Source organism: Puma concolor, chromosome D3 (assembly GCF_028749965.1).
Source record: "Puma concolor isolate L17-30 chromosome D3, mPumCon1.1.hap2, whole genome shotgun sequence".
NCBI lineage: Eukaryota > Metazoa > Chordata > Mammalia > Carnivora > Felidae > Puma > Puma concolor.
In genome coordinates this window covers 73,833,397-73,854,925 of record NC_141678.1, presented here as the reverse complement: position 1 = coordinate 73,854,925, position 21,529 = coordinate 73,833,397, and the positions used below count along the sequence as shown (strand labels likewise).

At 34.8% G+C, this 21,529-nt stretch overlaps 2 protein-coding genes across 2 annotated transcripts in view; both read right to left on the bottom strand.

The window, feature by feature from the left end:
• LOC147575632 (uncharacterized) overlaps positions 1 to 12,765 on the bottom strand; it is a 46,863-nt gene extending 34,098 nt beyond the window's left edge. The window contains exon 1 of the mRNA XM_086683020.1: positions 12,695 to 12,765. The gene's annotated coding sequence lies outside the window, so the exon portion shown is untranslated. The remainder of the gene's footprint in view (positions 1 to 12,694) is intronic.
• Positions 2,630 to 21,529, bottom strand: part of CD3H18orf54 (chromosome D3 C18orf54 homolog) — a 27,419-nt gene continuing 8,519 nt past the window's right edge. The window contains exons 6-9 of the mRNA XM_086683019.1: positions 20,476 to 20,578; positions 14,057 to 14,188; positions 12,695 to 12,765; positions 2,630 to 3,545 (exon numbers count right to left, since the gene is read on the bottom strand). Coding sequence (XP_086539145.1) covers positions 3,473 to 3,545; positions 12,695 to 12,765; positions 14,057 to 14,188; positions 20,476 to 20,578 — 379 coding nt within the window. The 3' untranslated portion in view covers positions 2,630 to 3,472. The remainder of the gene's footprint in view (positions 3,546 to 12,694; positions 12,766 to 14,056; positions 14,189 to 20,475; positions 20,579 to 21,529) is intronic.

Here is a 21,529-nt window from a genome sequence, read left to right as displayed (position 1 = left end):
CCCTTTCTGCCCCTACCCCGCTTGTGCTCTCCCTCTCTCAAAAAATTAATAAACATTTAAAAAATAAATAGGTATTAGACAAATGGACTCCTCTTAGTTAAGATAATGAAGAATGGACAGATACATTTGTTACATCGTTAGAAAAGTTGCTACATTGTGAGAAAAGTGGTTATAGAAGTCTGGTCTAAAACAAACTGGGAGGGCAAAAAGCTAAGGTATTTTTGTTCAAAAAAGGAAAACAATCTTAGCCACAGATGAATATAAAGAAGAAAGAAAATAGGGAAACAGAAAAGGAATAATTTCAAATGTCATGGGAAAAAAATCTAACAATATAACCTGAATATGTGTTCGTTCACATATTCAGAACCAGGTTTGCACCAATCATTGTATGATCAGCACTACAAACTAACGCAATATATAACCATGTATATATAACCATGTATAAAATTGGTACATGGAACAGAATGATACACTCTTTCACGTTTCAAGAAACTTCAATTGCTCATGAATCATCAATTTTATTGGCCTTTTGCTTCTTTTGTCTCTTTTCACAGTACTTGCATCATTTTGGCAAGTTTACTTCTTCATAGCACTTCCACCAAATAGGTTTTGAGACACACAGTACACATTGGAAAAGGAAAGATAAAACAAAAATTCAAACCTATGAGTGATTCCATGTATTCAAAACATGGGGCAAGGGAGAATCTTGTCATGATTTATCTTCAAAAAACATTTTGGTATAGCTATATATAAGTTAACAAGATGTTAGCTTAAACTTTAGATACCAAAAAAAAAAAAATCCACATTTATAAATTCAAGAAATAACATAGAAAGACATATAATCCAAACAAACCCAAGACAGTGTTCCTCAATTTGGTCAGAAATCTCTACGACACAGAAATGTGCTAACACAGAGAACAGTGAAAGTAAAGCTCCTACTGGTTATTAAAGAAAATGCAGTTGAGTTTTGAGTCTTCATATACTCATTGCACGTTTATCCCTTGATCTCAAAAAAATTTTGGAATTAGGTTAAATTTTTTTCATACTCAACCAAAAGTCTGAAATGTCTTATTAAAATTCTTTTTCTACCTAACACTTTTAAATATACCTAAAAGAAAGGGGTTGATAAAAATTTATATTCACACTGCAACTTTTAAAACCTATAATTGTGCTCATTATCTTCTTTAAATTTCCAATTCAGCAGTCTTAATACTGCTGCCTTCCTCTCACTCCTGGAAAACTCAAAAAATACTGAACTGTTTAACATGTAATTTAATCAATTCTGTAGCAAATTTCATGAACATTTATCATTTAGATTTTTCTTAGTTAACTCTCCCATACATTTTTTTTTTTTTAAGTTGGAATCACTTTAGTAAAGTTAATTTATATTTTAGGTTAAAATGACTAGGGGCGCCTGGGTGGTTCAGTCGGTTAAGTGTCCAACTTCGGCTCAGGTCATGATCTCACGGCCCGTGAGTTCGAGCCCCGCGTCAGGCTCTGTGCTGACAGCTCAGAGCCTGGAGCCTGTTTCCGATTCTGTGTCTCCCTCTCTCTCTGCCCCTCCCCTGTTCATGCTCTGTCTCTCTCTGTCTCAAAAATAAATAAACGTTGAAAAAAAAATTAAAAAAGAAAATAAAATGACTAAGCTTCCATATTTAACACAAAGGAAAAATACTCCTTTCATAAGTATAATCGAGTAGAATCAACGGTTTCTTAAAATATTAGTTATAAAAATTTAGAAGGCTTATTTTACTTAGCATTGAAGCTATTTTCTTGCAAATGGCAGCACTAATCAAATCAGTGCGATTCAGTCATTATAGCAGAATCTCTTTGGAAATGCTTTATAGGCAAATACTAAATACTAGGTCTGATCAACATATATGCGATTAGAAGTTTATTACCTGATGATACATTCATCTCTTCTGCCTCCATTGGAATTTGTCTAACAGAAGATTTAGCTAAACTGGAACATGTCAACCCAAATTGGCTTCATGTTCACCTACTTAAAATCCGCATTTTTAACATCCATTGTACTTTCATCATCAAAATAATGCCTTGTTTGAGTGTATGCAAACTATTTGTTTTAAAGCAGAAGATCATAATCAGAAAATAGAATGTTGATGTCAGAAATACCTCCACAGACTAAACAAAACAAACTTAATGGCAAGTGACTCTCAAACTGGGAAAAAACAACTGCATGGTAGTGACTCCTTGGTCAAAAAAAAAAAAAAAAAAAATGACAACGTTCCCTCTATAGTCTTTGATGTGTAAGTTCTATAGCAAAGGTCTATATTTAAATTTGGGGGAAAAAATTCTTCAACACAATGTACTTAGAAATTCCTATCTGACAGTAAAATTATTTAACAAAGATGCTACAATTTGGACATGTTAAAATGTACTATTTGTATAAACACACAGATATTCTTTCATTTCATCAGGCTTTTAAAATATGCTTTATGACTTAATTCCTAGTGTTGTTGGTAAAGATGCTTTCTTGCTTATTAGAAGTTTACTTGGTAGAAAATGCAAAATTACAGAGCTCAGTTCAGTTCCAGCTAGAGACAGACTTTAGACTACAGATTGCTTTAAAGAAAGTTCAGTTCTTACAAAATAGCTTCATAATACAGAGTTGCTTTTGGATTTTCCATATTCATTTTATTTGTCAAATTGCATGAAGTAATTGGTCACTGATCTCATAGCTTTTATTAGTTTGAGCTAACCCCAAAACTAAAGTCTGGGAAATAATCAGTACCAAAATATTAAATTCTCAAATATACACCCCTGAAATGCTTTGTAAGCTATCAAGACCAAGATTATCTTACACAGAATCAAAATCAAAATATCAATTAAATGAGGTTTTCTCTTGGATTTCACAACATAAAACAACGTTCCTTTAGCAGTGTGTCACCCCGTCATTAAATTAATGTTATTTGCAAATACAACATAGCTTAAATACTTAGGAAAATTAAAAGTAACATACTCTATATGGATAAGATACACCATAACAACTTTGATATTCCTTTAAGCTACTTAAAAGTAGATGTTAATTGTATCAAAAAGTCTACTGAAGAGATTTTGGATAGAAACCAAGAAGAGTTTGTTAATAATCCAGAAACAGATGATAAAATGATGAGGATGTTCAAGAAGATTAAATCCATGTAATACAGCTTCAAGAACGGAAATCATCCACCTTTGAATATAGGACATATGCTGGCCTGAAAACCAAAATCAGACTGTAGGACACAGTGTGGGTCCTTCAAGTTCACATTCTAGCATTTTGGCATAAAATGAGAATAGGTCACAAAATCTATGCACATTTTCAAGTTTGGTTTTTAAAAAAAACATATAATATTTGAACCAATCACAGAATAATGTATGAGTTATAATTTCTTTGTCAGTTTAAGGAATAGGAAAAATATACATTTTTGTTCTGTGGTGACTATTTATTGGTTGGAATGTTTTATTTTCCTCTTCATGTTTTCGGTGACTGTTTCCCACTGGTATCATCAACCAGGTCTCTCAGGCGAGATAAATGGTGCAAAGCCCTTCATTGAAAAGTACAAAACACATTATAAACCAATATTAAAGACTGAGCAGACAATGCAGACAGCAACAAATGGTGATTACATTGTTTATTAACTTCAAAATTAGTATGAGAAATGATTTGTAAATAAGTACCAAACATTTGGAATTTTTCTTTATAAAACCTTGAGATCTGAGTAACTAAAGGCTAAAATAATTCATTTAAATTCTATAAACACTTACTTTAAAAATATGTATTTTTTGACATTCAAGGGGTTTTTTTTGAAAGTTTGCCAAGAACTTTAATAATAGGTTTATTTGTATCACACTTAACAAGATACATTCTTCATGTAATTTTCACAATAACTGTGAAATTACACCCTTTCTTTTGGAATACAGTGTATATTATTTAAGAAAGAAAGTATATTCGTTAAGATGTACATTTAAGATAGCTAAAATTTTAAAAATAGCACTGAAATATCAGTCACAGTTGAGGAAAACTCATTTTTATTGAGCATGGGGGGAAACAAATGACAATTACGTGGTATTATATCAACAATCTGTTTTCTCTAAAACAAAGCTAAAATTCTAGGTCAGGTCTCAGTGGACAAAATGTAATCATCCCTCAAACAAACTAAGAAAAAGAAGACCTTAACTTTCCTCTAAAAATATTCTTCCAGTCTGTCCTCCCTATTACTCATTCAGAACCTCAAGGACCACTCAGAAAACATCAGTTAATCAACAATATTTCAGACCTCTTATTAATAAGGGACCAAGAGAAGCAAGTAATATAGCAATTATGATGTGCACTAACCTGTTTACTAACAGAAATTACTATTTCGAAGGTGAGCTGAAAGGTGGTGACTACAATGGCCTGTTCTACAGTCTCTAACACAGGTTCAGGGTTCGGTAAGTATGTATCACATAAAATACATCTTTCACTTTACCCAGGACAAGGGGATGGAAGAAACCAGTACTGTTACTTACTACTACATTATATCTATTTCCCTGTACTCTACTTCTTGGACACTTTTACTCAAATACATTAAGAATCTGGATTTTGCCACCGTTTTGGCAACTTCAGTTAATTTTTGAGATTTGTATCTTCATCAACTAAATGACAATAACTCACCCAAAGTTACTAAGCAATCAGAGGTAAAATTAACTAGACTCTATCATTTCTACATCCTATAGTAAAATCTCTTTACCTGAAGAATTATTTTCTTCCTAGAGACACACATTTATGAGACAGAAGATAATCTGTGAATATACTTTGGGCTTAGATCTATCTTTTTTTCAGGCTTATTATTTAACAACCTATGATTCAAAAGAAAGAGGGGCACCTGGCTGGCTCTGTCAATGGAACCTATGACTCCTGATCTCGGGATTGTGAGTTCAAGCCCCACACTGGGTGTGGTGATTGCTAAAAGTAAAATAGGAAGGGAAGAAGGAAGGGAGGGAGGGAGGAGAATAGAAAGAGAGGAAGGGATGGAGGGAGGGAGGGAGGGACAAGTGGCTAGAATCTTATCTATTTACAACTCTGAGGGCCACAGATCCCTTGCATTTATGGAATCTACAAAATTTAATGTGGGAAAATATTCTCATCTTTATTTTCACTAAATGCTACCTGTAAATTAGCATTTCCTTCCATTATGAATGCAAACAACAGACCCAAATCTGTGACCTCATATGCCAGAGAAATCAGAGATCTTTTCTATTACATTATAGTCATTGCAGTACCTCAAAATTTCTTTTATAGTCACCACGACTTCAAAATTACAATAGTTATATAATAGTTACAAAATTACATTAATTACTAAACACATGTACTACACATGTAACCTCAGTCCTTCTGTCTACAATCCAAAAGTTCGTATGACATAACTGGCCAACTATTAGACAACTTTGAGCCTTGTTGTTCATCCAGCAAACAGTGAAGTCTCAGTGGTGACCCACTGGTGCTTTCCAATATTCCTTTTCTCCGTTTGCTGATCAACATGTGAACGTTAAGTAAAAGACCACATCATGGTTTAATGCTTTTATTTAACTTACACAAAAGGCCATTTTACTAAATGAATTTTAACTTACCTGTATTTTAAATGTCTTATTTAAATGCAGTAAGAAGCATATGAAATTTAGAAATTAGAAATTTATTTTAGAAATTAGCAATTAGAAATTATCTTAATATTTTCGTAACTATAACTCAATATAACTGGTTTCCTTCCTAGTCCTATTTTATGTCTTTAAAAAACAATATTAGGGAGAAAGAAGAAGGATGGGAAGGGAAGGGAGGGGTGTGGTATGATGGGAATGAATGAAAAAGCTAAGCGGTAATGTGAACTCTTCAGTCCCCCTACCTCGGCTACACACAACAGCTTTAATTTCCTTTCATTCCTTTCATTTAACCTCTATCTGCCCTGCTTAGAACAAGACAATCAATCAATCAATCTACTTAGAGAAGAAGCCACCAAAAGTGATTTGCTATTTCAAAGGTATGTGTAGGGAGAAGCATGGGGTAAAATTATATAAGGAAATTACTCGAGTTTCTTCTCTAAAAATGTGAAAAAGCAAGCTAATGGGAAAAATATAAATTTAAGAGTTATGTTACAACACTGAATAGTCATTCACCTTAAAAACTGAAATTTAAAAGATGCATGTCTTATTATGAGAATGTATCGATCAATGAGCCCATAGAAACTTAATAACAGACTGATTATATGAAAGCAATCAAACTGTATTTTAATTTACTCATTGATACCTTGCCTCTGGTTTTCTATTAGTACTGCTATACTGGCTGTTCTTAAGTATTATGTTTACTGGCCTATATTCAGGCTCGCATCCAGCAACAACTAAACAAAATGCCTACCACTCCCTAGATCTTAGCAGAGAACATTAGTATAAAGAAAAATTTTTGCTCTAGGATCATGTTTTACAAATCTGAGAGGTTAATTCTATCTATCTCTGGTATAGAACGAAGACCAGAAAACAGCGGGGAAAAGAGACGTGAGAAACAGGACAACTTTCTAGCTATCATTAAATCTTCACAGCAAGGCCTTTAACTTGCTGAAAACCATAAAATCTTACACATTCATTTCCAAATTATATATAAAGCAATATACTCTAAAGCCAGTATAAATTATTTTTGGATGACTGATGATTTTGCAATCGTCTCCTACTGCTCACCTTTATAGTGTATGAGCAATACAATTATCGCTCATTCTTCACAGCCAGCCTAGACAGAGTAGCTGGTGGCTTACATGACATACAAGGTTCTAGAAAAGGCCCCTGTTCAAAAACTACAATTTTTTCATTTGCTTAAAGATGGCAAATTTCTCTCTTCGAGGTTTCAGTTAATACGTTTTTATCAAGTTCCTAATATGTAAATGCATAAGACAAAGCTAAGAATTATAAAGATAAAAAACAATTACAATTTAGATTCCTATTCAAAGCAAAATCCCTCTGGAAAAAAATAACATCTTAGGCTACTCAGTCTTTTATACTTCTGGTCCAATGAATCTTCCTAGAGAGCAATTATTTCTAATGAAAGAACATAAGAAAACTGAGTGTCCAACAGAGTAAACAGAACCCATACTAAGAGCTTAGTGTTTCCTGAGCCTAATGAAAGACATTTTAAAACTGGTTAGCAGTCAAACTGTTAAAAACAAGAACTTTTATTTGAGGGATAGAGAGAGACATAATAGGATTTTCATCCTAGGAAAGGTCATTAAAGCATCCAAGGTATAATCTGCAACTTTTGAAAAAGCTGAGTCTATTTATTTTAAAATATGAAAAGATGGCCATAAACCTAACCAGAAAAATCTGAATTTCAAATTGTCCTTAAAATAATCTACACACTAAAAATAAAGAAAACATGTACTAACATACTTTTAAAAGTTTAAACTTACTTCATATCAGTACTTTACTGATAATAATTTTGAAATGTAAAGTAAAAGCCAAATCAAGATTGCCCCAGCTAATCTAACAGAATCAACAGCTAACAGCCATTTGCAAACATGAATCTTACTCTGAAAATGGCATTTTATATCTAGTCAAGATTACTGATCATCTAAGCCAGAAAAAAAAAGTTACTACTACCAAAAAAACTTTCAGCTAATGGTAAAAGTGCCCCTACAATCAGTATCAATTTTTGTGTTCATTTAATTACTTATGGCCCAGTGTTCATTTTCACCAACAAAAACATCTTCCAGGCTATGTACTTAGAAAACATATTTAAGTCTATGACACAAGTTCAATATAAATACTTTTAAGAAACATGGAAAGCTTGAAGTCATCTATTTTAAATTTTAAGGCAGAATGAGGTCTTTATACTAGGTAATCAATTGAGGCCCTGCACCAGTCTAAATGGATAATGTACCGCTATCATTAATAAGAGGAGTGTTAGGGGCGCCTGGGTGGCGCAGTCGGTTAAGCATCCGACTTCAGCCAGGTCACGATCTCGCGGTCCCTGAGTTCGAGCCCCGCATCAGGCTCTGGGCTGATGGCTCGGAGCCTGGAGCCTGTTTCCGATTCTGTGTCTCCCTCTCTCTCTGCCCCTCCCCCGTTCATGCTCTGTCTCTCTCTGTCCCAAAAATAAATAAAAACGTTGAAAAAAAAAAATTTAAAAATAAGAGGAGTGTTAACAACATAGGCTGTAGAATCAGACCATCTGATTTGAAACACAGTGCTACCTCTTACTAGTTATATAACCTTGGACAAGTTAATTACTTGAATTTTATTACCTGATCTGAATTATGAAAATAATAATACAACCTCATAGGGTTGTAAAGATCACATGAATTAATCAAAAGCACTAAGAACACTGACACTTGGTTAAGTGTTCAAAAAATGTTATTATCATTATTTACGGACTCCTACCAGATAGGAATACTATACCAAAATACTATGGCAAACTGTAAAGTAAGGCATTATTTCTACCCAGAAAATTATAAGTTATAAAGTCACAGGGAAAAAATCATACATGCATATATTTTTAAACTATGGAAGTTAAAAAGTGGGTGTGCATACACGTACATACACATAAATATCACGGCAATTAGAGTCAAAAGTTTACATGTCTAGTGTTTCACTTTTCCACCAGTTCCTTAGATAACAGAATTCTAAACACATTCTGAAGGACAAAAGGTACACAAGATTTGTTTAGCCCCACTTCTAGCCAAGTGAAATGGAGTTACTAAAGTAAAAAATTTCAATCTTAGCATTTCCTAAAGCTCAGTATTCCATCTTCTGAGGGCACTTAACATTCCCACAACCAAACCCATAAATAAATACCATTCCTCGTGGTAGTCCAGTTTCCTAGTAACTTTGTTAATGTGCTGTGCAAGACTGAAAATTTGAGTATGTAGTGTATATGACATTAAATTGTGAACTAATGTGATATGTAACAGCATATCAACATTTGAAGATACCGGTACTTGATATACTGTTAAGGGAAATTTGCCTCCAAATTTTAAGCTGGAAGGTCACTGGAATAACTTTGAGAAAAGAACCACAGCTACATGGTTTTTTTAGGTTTTCGGTACGTACGTTAAGAATTATGTACAGGGGCGCCTGGGTGGCGCAGTCGGTTAAGCGTCCGACTTCAGCCAGGTCACGATCTCGCGGTCCGTGAGTTCGAGCCCCGCGTCAGGCTCTGGGCTGATGGCTCAGAGCCTGGAGCCTGTTTCCAATTCTGTGTCTCCCTCTCTCTCTGCCCCTCCCCTGTTCATGCTCTGTCTCTCTCTGTCCCAAAAATAAATAAACGTTGAAAAAAAAAAAATTAAAAAAAAAAAAAAAAAGAATTATGTACAAATTGAATTGTCTGTACTGATCCTCGGAACAACAAATAAAAACTCAATTATGAAATAAATAAATAAATACCATTCCCTCTGCAAATACCATGACTATAGGAAAGATTTGCATTCATCTCCACATTTTTTGCTTAAGATAATGCAACTAAGAAAACAGACGGATTAACCCACTCAAGGCATTTAGACCTATCTTTATATCCAGGACATTATGCCCACTTTAGGTTTCTGTAGAGAGATGTCAAATAATGACAGATTTATCATTATTATATGTATTCTAGAGGGAATACATAAAAACACATTTCATAAACAAGTTGTTCTTCCATGATATCCATAACAATACTATGTCAAATTGTTGCTGTTACACAAATGAAAAGAGAATCTCTCTAAGCCACTCATATCCATTATATTTAGGCATCTAAGGTTATCTCATTAGGTCTTAAGAACACATTAAAGGAAATAGCACAAGTTTAAGAGAAAAGTTGAGGATTAAACAATATGTTCCATGAAGCTTAAAAATACCAAGTACAGGATGCAAAAATTCTCAACAAGATATGAGCCAACTGGATCCAACAACACATTAAAAGAATTATTCATCATGACCAAGTGGGATTTATAGCTGGGATGCAGAACTGGTTCAATATCTGCAAATCAATCAATGTGATACATCATATTAATAAAAGGAAGGACAAGAACCACATGATCCTCTCAATAGATGCAGAGAGAGCATTTCACAAAATTCAGTATCCTTTCTTGATAAAAATCCTCAAGAAAGTAGGGATAGAAAGATCATACCTCAAGATCATAAAAGCCATATTCAAAAGACTCATCGCTAATATCATCCTCAACGGAGAAAAACTGAGAGCTTTCCCTCTAAGGTCAAGAACACGACAGCAATGTCCACTCTCACCATGGTTATTCAACATAGTATTGGAAGTCCTCGCCTCAGCAATCAAGACAACACAAAGAAATAAAAGGCATCCAAATCGGCAAGGAGGAAGTCAAATTTTCACTCTTTGCAGACGACATGATACTCTGTACAGAAAACCCAAAAGATTCCACCAAAACACTGCTAGAACCAATGCATGAACTCACCAAAATCAGAGGATATAAAATCAATGCACAGAAATCAGTTGCATTTCTATATACCAATAATGAAGTAGCAGAAAGAGAAATCAAGGACTCAATCCCATTTATATATAATTGCACCAAAAACCATAAAATACCTAGGAATAAACCTAACCAAAGAAATGAAAAATCTACACACTGAAAACTATAGAAAGCTTATGAAAGAAATTGAAGAAGACACACAGTAAAAGGAAAAATATTCCATACTCATGGACTGGGAGAACAAATATTGTTAAAATACTGATACTACCCAAAGCAATCTACATATTCAACGCAATCCCTATCAAAATAACACCGGCATTCTTCACAGAGCTAGAACAATCCTAAAATTTGTCTGAAACCAGAAAAGACCCCAAATAGACAAAGCAATCTTGAAAAAGAAAACTAAAGCTGGAGGCATCACAATTCTGGACTTCAAGATGTACTACAAAGCTGTAATCATCAAGACAGTATGGTACTGACCAAAAACAGAACTTAGATCGATGGAACAGAATAGAGAACCCAGAAATGGACCCACAAACGTACGGCCAACTAATCTTTGACAAAGCAGGAAAGAATATCCGATGGAATAAAGACAGTCTCTTCAGCAAATGCTGTTGGGAAAACTGTACAGCAACATGCAAAAGACTGAACCTGAACCACTTACTTACATCATACACAAAACTAAACTCAAAATGGATGGAAGACCCAAACATAAGACAGGAAGCCATCAAAATCCTCGAGAATGCAGACAAAAACCTCTTTGACCTTGGATGCAGTAACTTCAGACAAAAACCTCTTTGACCTTGGATGCAGTAACTTCTAATTCAACATGTCTCAGGAGGCAAGGGAAACAAAAGCAAAAATGTACTACTGGGACCTCATCAAGATAAAAAGCTTCTGCACAGCAAAGGAAACAATCAGCAAAACTAAAAGGCAACTGACAGAATGGGAGAAGATATTTGCAAATGACATATCAGATAAAGGGTTAGTATCCAAAATCTATAAAGAACTTATCAAACACCCAAAAAACAAATAATCCAGTGAAGAAATGAGCAAAAGACATGAATAGACATGGAAAAATGCTCAACATCACTCATCACCAGGGAAATACCAATTAAATCCACAATGAGATACCATATCACACCCGTCAGAATAGCTAAAAATTGACAACTCAGGCAACGACAGATGTTGGCGAGGATGCAGAGAAAGAGGAACCCTTTTGCACTGCTGGTGAGAATGCAAACTGGTGCAGCCACTCTGGAAAACAGTATGGAGGTTCCTCAAAAAATTTAAAATAGAGAACTACCTGACGACCCAGCAATTGCACTACTGGCTATTTATCCAAAGGATACAGGTGTGCTGTTTCAAAGGGGCACATGCACCCCAATGTTTATAGTAGCACTACCGACAATAACCAAAGTATGGAAAGAGCCCAAATGTCCATCGACAGATGAATGGATAAAGATGTAGTATATATATACAATGAAGTATTACCCACCAATGAAAAAGAATGAAATCTTGCCACCTGCAACAACATGGATGGAACTAGTGTATTATGCTAAGCAAAATTAGTTAGAGAAAGACAAGTATCATATGACTTCACTCATATGTGGAATTTAAGATACAAAACAGATGAACATAAGGGAAGGGAAGCAAAAATAATATAAAAACAAGGAGGGGGACAAAACATAAGAGACAAATATAGAGAACTGAGAGCTGCTGGAGAGGCTATGGAAGGGGGGATGGGCTAAATGGGTGATGGGCATTAGGGAAGACAATTGTTAGGATGAGCACTGTGTGTTATATATAGGGGATAAATCACTGGATTCTACTCCTGAGATCATCATTGTAATATATGTTAACTCAAATATAAATTAAAAATTAGTATTTTTAAAAATATCAAGTCTATCTATTCTTAGAACTACTTAATTTCTGGGGCGCCTGGGTGGCGCAGTCGGTTAAGCGTCCGGCTTCAGCCAGGTCACGATCTCACGGTCCGTGAGTTCGAGCCCCGCGTCAGGCTCTGGGATGATGGCTTGGAGCCTGGAGCCTGTTTCCGATTCTGTGTCTCCCTCTCTCTCTGCCCCTCCCCCGTTCATGCTCTGTCTCTCTCTGTCCCAAAAATAAATAAACATTGAAAAAAAATTAAAAAAAAAAAAAGAACTACTTAATTTCTCCTGGAATCTTCCGATTTCAAAGAGATGACTAAAATGGATTTGTATCTATAACATCTTAAGAAATTAGTAGAGAATACTTACTTTTGAAGTGATCTAGTAATAGGAACCATACTTTCCTTCAACTGTAATTGAGAGAAATTGTCTTCTGAAACCTATTATTAAAAACACCAAATATAACAAAATATTGAAAATATTATATAACTATAAACTTAAGTGCTACTTAGTATGTGAAAAATGAGAACATTAAAAAACAGTCTGCATTTCCAAGGAAATAATTCTAGCAAATAATTTTCAGTAAAGTAATGCCATTAAATATTTTCTTTATTCTAAAAATAAAACTACTACTTATTCATCTTTCACGTATGCTTCTAAATTATATGTCCAATAAAAATAAATCCTTGGCTTCAAATTAAGACTATAATGAACAAGGTTATGTCTCAATGATGTCTAAAACAGGAGGAGGAAAAAGGGATAGATTACACGCTATATGTTACTGTAATAATCATTAAAATGTATAGAAAAATTGAAATACAATTCAGGCTTGACAGTTTCCAAGAGCTGATCCATTCATTTGTAATTTAAACTGAATTTCATAAAGCTCCACTGAATAAGAATAACAAAGCAATGACAATAAAAATATTTATTAAGTATTTACCAGCTATTAAGTTTTTATCAGGAGCCAAGCACTATATAAGTACTTCACATAGTCTGTCTCTATTTATCTTTTCAACAACCACATTTTACAGAAGAAGAAACTAAAACTAAAGAGGTTAAGAGATTTGTACAAATACTGCACTTGCTAGTTAAGTGGCAGAATTAGAATTTACAATCAGACTTGTGAGAATATAAACTTTATGTAAATACTGTACTATTGTGAAGAAAACTCAACCCCTATAGAATAGCAGTCCAAAGCACCAAGAGATTTCGAAATTCCTAGGAAATACATAAAAACACAATGGTTTTGAAATAAAATTTTACATTAACTATAAGAAAAGTCAAACACATGGTAACAAAATTTCAGCAGACATAGGTTATGTAGAGAAGTCTATAGTTGAAAAGGATTTCCAGGCCTCCTCAAATATAAATACAAAAAGTTGGGTTATACCAATAATGTTGCAGTGCATTAAAAAACAATTCCTACAATCCTTCCATAACTATAATTGTAACACTGTCATATCTAAACAAGATGCTGTATTTATAACCATGAACAAAAGAGGATAATCTATTCAGGGGTACACAGCTACAGAAATGTAACAGTATTAAATTTGAGTTAATTTTTACAAAAAATAACAGTATTACAACTCTAGAGCATGAGTTATGTGGCATGTTTATTGACATAAAACTAGAGGTCAAACTGAAAAAGATCTGGGAAGGTATCGTGTATCTCCACAGATCTTAATTCACATTCACAGATCTCAATTCATAAATCAAGTTTGTGCTTACTTGCTTAATTTCTTCTTTCAGATCTACAGTTTTATTCTGATTAAAACTTTCTTGTACTGCTTGAAGATTAAATAACATTTGTTTCAGGGCTTCAACAGGTCCATGATGTTTCCCTCCAGAAAGGGTACAGCTCTGACGTAAAACAGATGAATGATTAACCAAGCAAATTCATAGAGGAAAAAGTTTTATTTTGTATTTTCCCCACAATATAAAATGCAAAAATTCAAATCAATAATGTGTTTTGAAAAGTCATTATTGTAACTCAACACCTCCTCTTACCCAATTGCGAGATAAGTTATTTAGAGACAACCATGAAGTTTGACACATCCTTTCTAGTCCCTGCTCTTTTCAAATGAACAGTACATGTTCACATTTGCAATGCTTTCATTTATACATTTAAAATCACAGATTTTTAGAAATGGAAGGTCCTCAGAGCTCAGGTAGGCCAACATGCTCTTTCTCGGGTATGTAAATAAAGCTAGTTATTAGCTGAACAAGAACCAGAATTTCAAATACAGCATTCTCTAAACACTTTTAAATGTTTTCACACAGAGAATGCTAGTTTTTCACTTACTCATTGGTCACACATTCCTTGCTATGTAAAAAAACACTCACACCTCAATTATCAACTGATCTTACCTGCATCCAAAGAAGGCAGCAGCACTAAATAACATGATCAGGATTCTTTTAAGAGAATCCATAAGGGATATTTTTTAAAACTTTTTTTCAAGTCTTCTTACCAACCTATTATTTTTATATCTTTCAAATGAGCTGCTGTGTCCTGGTAGCTACCACATAATAATATATTTCAGTATAGACAATATAACTGACATACTATTTAAACTTCAAGTCTAGGGGCGCCTGGGTGGCGCAGTCGGTTAAGCGTCCAGCTTCAGCCAGGTCACGATCTCGCGGTCTGTGAGTTCGAGCCCCGCGTCAGGCTCTGGGCTGATGGCTCAGAGCCTGGAGCCTGTTTCCGATTCTATGTCTCCCTTTCTCTGCCCCTCCCCTGTTCATGCTCTGTCTCTCTCTGTCCCAAAAATAAATAAACGTTGAAAAAAAAAATTAAAAAAAAAAATAAACTTCAAGTCTAGAGGAAGATGTTGACAAGCACAAGAATATTAGAAATAGAATCTCATTAGTGAAGAGGTTCAAAGTTAAGCACGCTCTCCACAACTACATGAACAGAGTATAAGAAATGGGATATAGAAATGTAAAATGGTGCAGCTGCTGTGGAAAACAGTATGGCAATTCTTCAAAAAATTAAACACAGAATTACCCTATGATCCCCTTCTGCCTATATAGGTAGAAGAAATAAAAGTACAGACTCAAAACAAATTATTTATACACCCATATTTATAGCAGCATTATTCACAATAGCCAAAAAGTGGAAACAACCCAAGTATCCATCAAAGATGAATGGGTAAACAAAACATGGTGCATACAATGAAGTATTATTCAGTCTAAGAAAGGAAGGAAATTTTGACATATCATACAACATGGATGAACCTTGAAGACATTAGGTTAAGGGAAATAAGCCAGTCACCAAAAGACAGATACTGTATGGTTCTTACATGATGCCATGGACTGAACTGTACCCCTCCCAACAAAAATTCATGTTGAAGCCCTAACCTCAAATGCAGCTATATTTGGAGATAGGGCCATAAGGAAGTAATTAAGGTTAAATGAGGTCATACGGGTAGGGCCCACATACCACAGGATTAGTGTCCTTCTAATAAAAGACACCTGACAGCTCAAGGAAAGGCCATGGAAGGACACTGTGAGAAAGCAGCTGCCTACAAGCAAGGAAGAGAGCCTTCACCACGAACAGAATCAGCTAGCACTTTGATCTGAGATCCAGCTAGAACCTTGATCTTAGATTCCCCAAACTGCAGAACTGTGAGAAATAAATTTCTACTGTTTAAGCCACCCAGCCTAAAGTATTTTGTTATCACAGCCGACTAATAAAACACGTAAGGTTCCTAGAGTAGTCAAATTCATAGAAACAGAAAGCAGAATGGTGCTAGCCAGAGGCGGGGCAAAAGAGGAACGGGGAGTTAGTATTTAATGAGTATAGTTTCAGTTGGGGAAGATGAAGAAGTTCTACACATGGACAGTGGTGATGGCTGCACAACAATGTGAAGGTACTTACTGCATAGAACTGTACACTTAAAAATGGTTAAAATAGTAAATATTATGTTACACATATTTCACCAAAATTTAAAAAATAAAGAAAAATAGGGACACCTGGGTGGCTCGGTTAAGCTTCCATCTTTGGCTCAGGTCAAGATCTCACAGTTCATAAGTTTGAAAGCCCCACATCAGGCTCTCTGCTATCAGTGTAGAGCCTGGAGCCTGCTTCAGATCCTCTGTTCCCCCTCCTTTGCCCCTCCCTCACTCATGTTCACACCTGCTCATGCACTGTCTCTCAAAAATAAACAAATATTTTAAAAAGTGATAAAAATAAAGAAAAATAAACAAGGATTAAGGATTCAATTAGCCTTATCCTCCTGACTCTTATAAACAGACCTGAGGCATTATCTCTAAGTTACGTGCATTCAGCCACTGCCTTAAAAAAATAAACATTAAAAAAAATTTTTTTTCTAGTTGCCTGATGCCAACCATAAGGGTTACAAAAGCCTGGAGTGGATTTTTCATGCAAACTAGTGATCAGAGTTCCAAAAAGAAAATTATGAAACAGATTATATAAACTATTTGTGCAATTCACTAATGAATATTTAATAAATGTTGGTATGTCTGATAGAATTTGTCCTGAGACTCGTCATTAAAACTTGAGTGAATGTCTTGGAGTATATCTTTATTGTATAGCTCTCTCAGAACTATAGTAATGTTTCACATATTCAAAAAACAATTTAAACCAAATAGAATGTGGTTTAAACCCAGTAAGTACAATAAAAATTAACAACCTAACAGTATTACAATTGAACAACATGAACACACCAAAGGGTTGGGAAGAAAATAATTAACCAAGGTAACTTTGGAAAACAGTAATTTGACTGGATATTGTAAGGCTAAAAATAAAAAGAACTATACATAAATAATGTGATCTAGTTAGTAAATTTGTTCCTTACAGGGATATGGATTAGCAATTGTCAAACTATATGTATGCTAAGAATGAACGAATAGTTAAGAGACTATGGATAATAATAGGATTCTTACCAGTGGAGAAAGAAGTTACAAATAAGTAACAAGAAAGGCTAAAACAAGCCATGCAGGACTGAACTGGAGTCAAAGGTGTAAGTATAAACTCACGATTTTATGCATACATATAAACTATGACACATATACAAATACAGAAATATAGATGTGCATGTGTGCACAGTCTCAAAATATCTCCAACATTTATTAATTACAAGGGGAAACTGTAATTTTACTAAAGAGACAGTCAGTAGACACCAAGTGTTCAAGGTTAACATCACAAGTATTAACATAATTGTGTATATTAATATATTATTAACATATTGCTATGGACTGAATGTTTGTGTTCCCCTACAATTCTTATGTTGAAGTCTAATCCCAATGTGATGGTATTTGGAGAAAGGACTTTAGTGAAGTAATTAGGTCATAAGGGTGGAGCCTTCATGAATGCGATCAGTGCCCTGATCCAAGAGACACAAGAGGGCTTGCTTCCTCCCTGTTCTCTGCCATGGGAAATTATGTGGAGAAGATGGCATCCTGGGAAGCAGGACCTCACCAGACACCTTGATCTTGGACTGCTCAGCCAACAGAAATAAATGTGTGTTGTTTAAGCCACCATGTCTATGGCATATTTATTAAAGTAGCCCAACTAAGACACATATCAGAAACAAATCAATGATATCAATGTAACATGAACCCTCTGATATGATGCACTGAGAAGGGCATAGCATGATTCCTATTGCATTCTTGCCAAAATGCATAACCTCATTCTGATGAGAAAACGTCAGACAAACCCAAACTGAGGAACTATCAACAAAATAACCAACCAGTACTCTTCAAAAGTGTCAAGATCATGACAGACAAGGGAAGACTGAGGAACTACCACAGACTGATGCAGATTAATGAAAACTGACAATTGGGGGCAACTGGATGGCTCAGTTAGACATCTGACTTCGGTTCAGGTCATGATCTCATGGTTTGTGAGTTCAAGCCCCACATCAGGCTCTGTGCTGACAGCTCAGAGCCTGGAGCCTGCTTCAGATTCTGTGTGTCTTTCTCTCTGCCCCTCCCCTGCTCATGCTCTCTCTCAAAAATAAATATTTAAAAAAAAATTTTTTTAAGACTATTTTAAAAGGAATCATGACAATTAAATGCAATGTTGAATCCTGGAATAGGACACTGGTAGAGAAACTAGTGAAATTAGAGTAAGGTCTATAGTTTAGATAACAAAATATACCTAAGTTAATTCCCTGTCTGTGATCATTATACTACAGTATGTGAGATGATAGCATTAGGGAAGCTGAAAGAATGGTGACAGGAATTTTGGGTGCATCTCAAATTATTAAAAACAAAACAAAAACACCCTGGTAGTGAGATTGTGTGTGTACTGGCAGGGGAAAAGGGACCACTGATTAGTATTTAACATTCATTCATCTCAAACTTAAAAGAATTTCTACAAATTTGTTCTTCTACTAGTGCTTTTTACCTAAGTAAATGGCATCACCCAATCTTTTAGCTGCTTGGCTCAAACATCTTAAATTCATTCTTTGAATTCTATCTCCATCCTACTAGGTCTATCTTCAAAATATATGCCAAGTCTACCCATTCCTAACTACGTCCAATGGACCCACCCTAAGCCAATCCTATCCCAAAAGACTGAAAAATTCTCCTAACTAGGTTCCCTGCTCCTTCACCAGCTCCTTTTAAGTCTATGCTCCATGTAGCTGCCATTTTATATTTTAGAATGTAGATCTGATCATTTCACGCTTCCACTCAAAACACTCCAGTGACTTCTCATCTCACCTAAATAAAACATAAAAATCTTCATTCCATCACTTGTAAGACGCTACATGATCTGGTTCCTGGTTATCTCTCCATCTTACCATCCTTCTCTTGTTCATTCTGACTGAGCTACACTACTAGAGTCTGATATTTCTTAAACATACCAAATACAATTCTGCCTTGGGGTTTCTGCAATTACTATTACTTTTACATGTAAAGTTATTTCCTCAGGAATATCTGGCTTATTCACTCATTTTAGATTTTTGCTCAAGTATCACCTCAACAGAGAGATCATTCCTAGCTACCCTATCTAAAATTGTACCTGTATTTTCCTATCCCAACTAATGTTTCTTTATAATACTTACAGTACTCCCTTATATGTCACATACTATGTATTTGTTTAGTTTGTCTCTCCAAGTGGAATAAAAAATCCAAGACACAAGGATTTCCTCCCTCTTATTCACTACTGGGGAGACAGTTCCTAAAGAAGTGCTTGGCCCTCAAATATTTATCAAATAAATATTTAATAATTAAGCTTCACTTACCCAACATCTGCTATAGTATCTTACACAAAGTTCTAAGATCAAACATATTATGAAAGTCTCTACTTTCTCTAGTAAATTTCATCGAAGGAACTCAGTTTATTAAATTTTTCAGTTAATTTTTGAGTGTTCAACCTGCCAAATCTTCCAGATTTTAAGATCCCAAAAGTATGGTTTCAATATTTAACACCCATGGCTGTATTTCTATGTCAAATTATATATAATTCCTTACGTGCATACATACACATTATTTTTTATTGTGGGGTTACATGCAACATGCACATATGTTGATTTTGCAAAATTGGGTAATAATTTTCCTATTTTAAATTATAGAGATTTATGTGGCCCCTGGGTGGCTTAGTCAGTTAAGCATCTGACTTTAGCTCAGGCCATGATTTCATAGTTTGTGGGCTCAAACCCCACGTCGGGCTCTGGGCTGACAGCTCAGAGCCTGGAGCCTGCTTCAAATTGTGTCTCCCTCTCTCTGCTCCTCTCTCCCTCTCTCCTCCCTCTCTTTCTCAAAAATAAACAATAAAAAAATTTTCTTTAATTAAAGAGGTCTATAATTTTTTTTTAGTTAGAAACACAACTCTCAATAATCAACCATCCTATGGGAAAATATAACTTACTTTATAATGGTATGCTTTATACATTTTCCAAAAAAACCAAAAACAAACAAACAAACAAAAACATAATTTAAGCTCTCTGTAGCATTCAATCCCAGGTCCCTCTACTTTAAAATACTAAAATAAAATTATGAATAATTCTAGGAGTGATGCTTTTATGCATTTATGTTGAGGAAGAGGGGATTTGAATCTTTTTTTTGTTTGTTTTTCAACAACTCAGAAATTAAAATCTGTATAGTAGTCATAAATCCTTTTAATAAGTTAAAAAAAATCCTCTTTTAACAAGTTAAAAAGATTTAATTTCACCCACCTGATTATCATTATTTAAAAAATCTTCGAGGAACCCTTTAGTACACTTTGCCCTTGAAGTTTGTTGAGGATTATCATCAGAGTTAACAGGAACAGGAGATTTGCTAAATAGGATTTAAGGATACAAGAAAGTAATTAAGTTCCCAATTTATAAAAATTAGTGTATAACTGAATGGTTATCATTTAAATACAAATAATCACCAAGAAACAACCAATGGGAATACAATTCATATGGATTTTTCTTGGTGATTCCCTATCTCCCTAAACTGATATTAGAATCTCACCCTACCTATCTCCTTGTTTCTCCTTTAGAGCTTTTTTTTTTTAATATATATTTTTTAAGCTTATTTATTTTTGAGAGAGAGAAAGAGGGACAGAGAGCACGTGCGCACCAACAAGTGTGAGCAGGGGAGGAGCAGAGAAAGAGGGAGACACAGAATCCGAAGCAGGCTCCAGGGTATGAGCTGCCAGGACAGAGCCAAACAAGGGGCTCCAACTCCTGAACTGTGAGATTGTGACCTGAGCTGAAGTCAGAGGCTTAACCGACTGAGCCACCCAGGTGTCCCTCTCCTTTAAAGCTTTAAGAAAAAACTATCAAGTAAAAACATTAGTCCTCAAACAAATAAGCCTTGAACTATGGCTACACTCCAAAAGCTCATTTGTGTGAAATAAGCAGTACATTTTTCCAAATAAACAGTTACCCAATGATAATAAAAACCTCCACAAATATATGAGTTTCTACTGGGATGTTACATGCTCTTCCACGTCAAAGCAACAGGTCCTGCCCTCCAGAACTGGCATTAATAAAGAGGACAGATTATAGTAGGAAAAAGATCAATTGTGAAATTAAAACTCCTGAGTTCAAACCTCAATGCCACTCACTATGTGACTTTATATAATTTATTTACCTAAACTTCAGTTTTACATTAGTAGTCCCACTTATCTCACAGAAGTATTGCATAAATTAACTCTATGTACCTGGCACAATAAATATTAGTTTCTTTCTTGATGTTTCAAGGGACAGTAGGGCAACCCCAGCAAAAGTCAGAATTCTC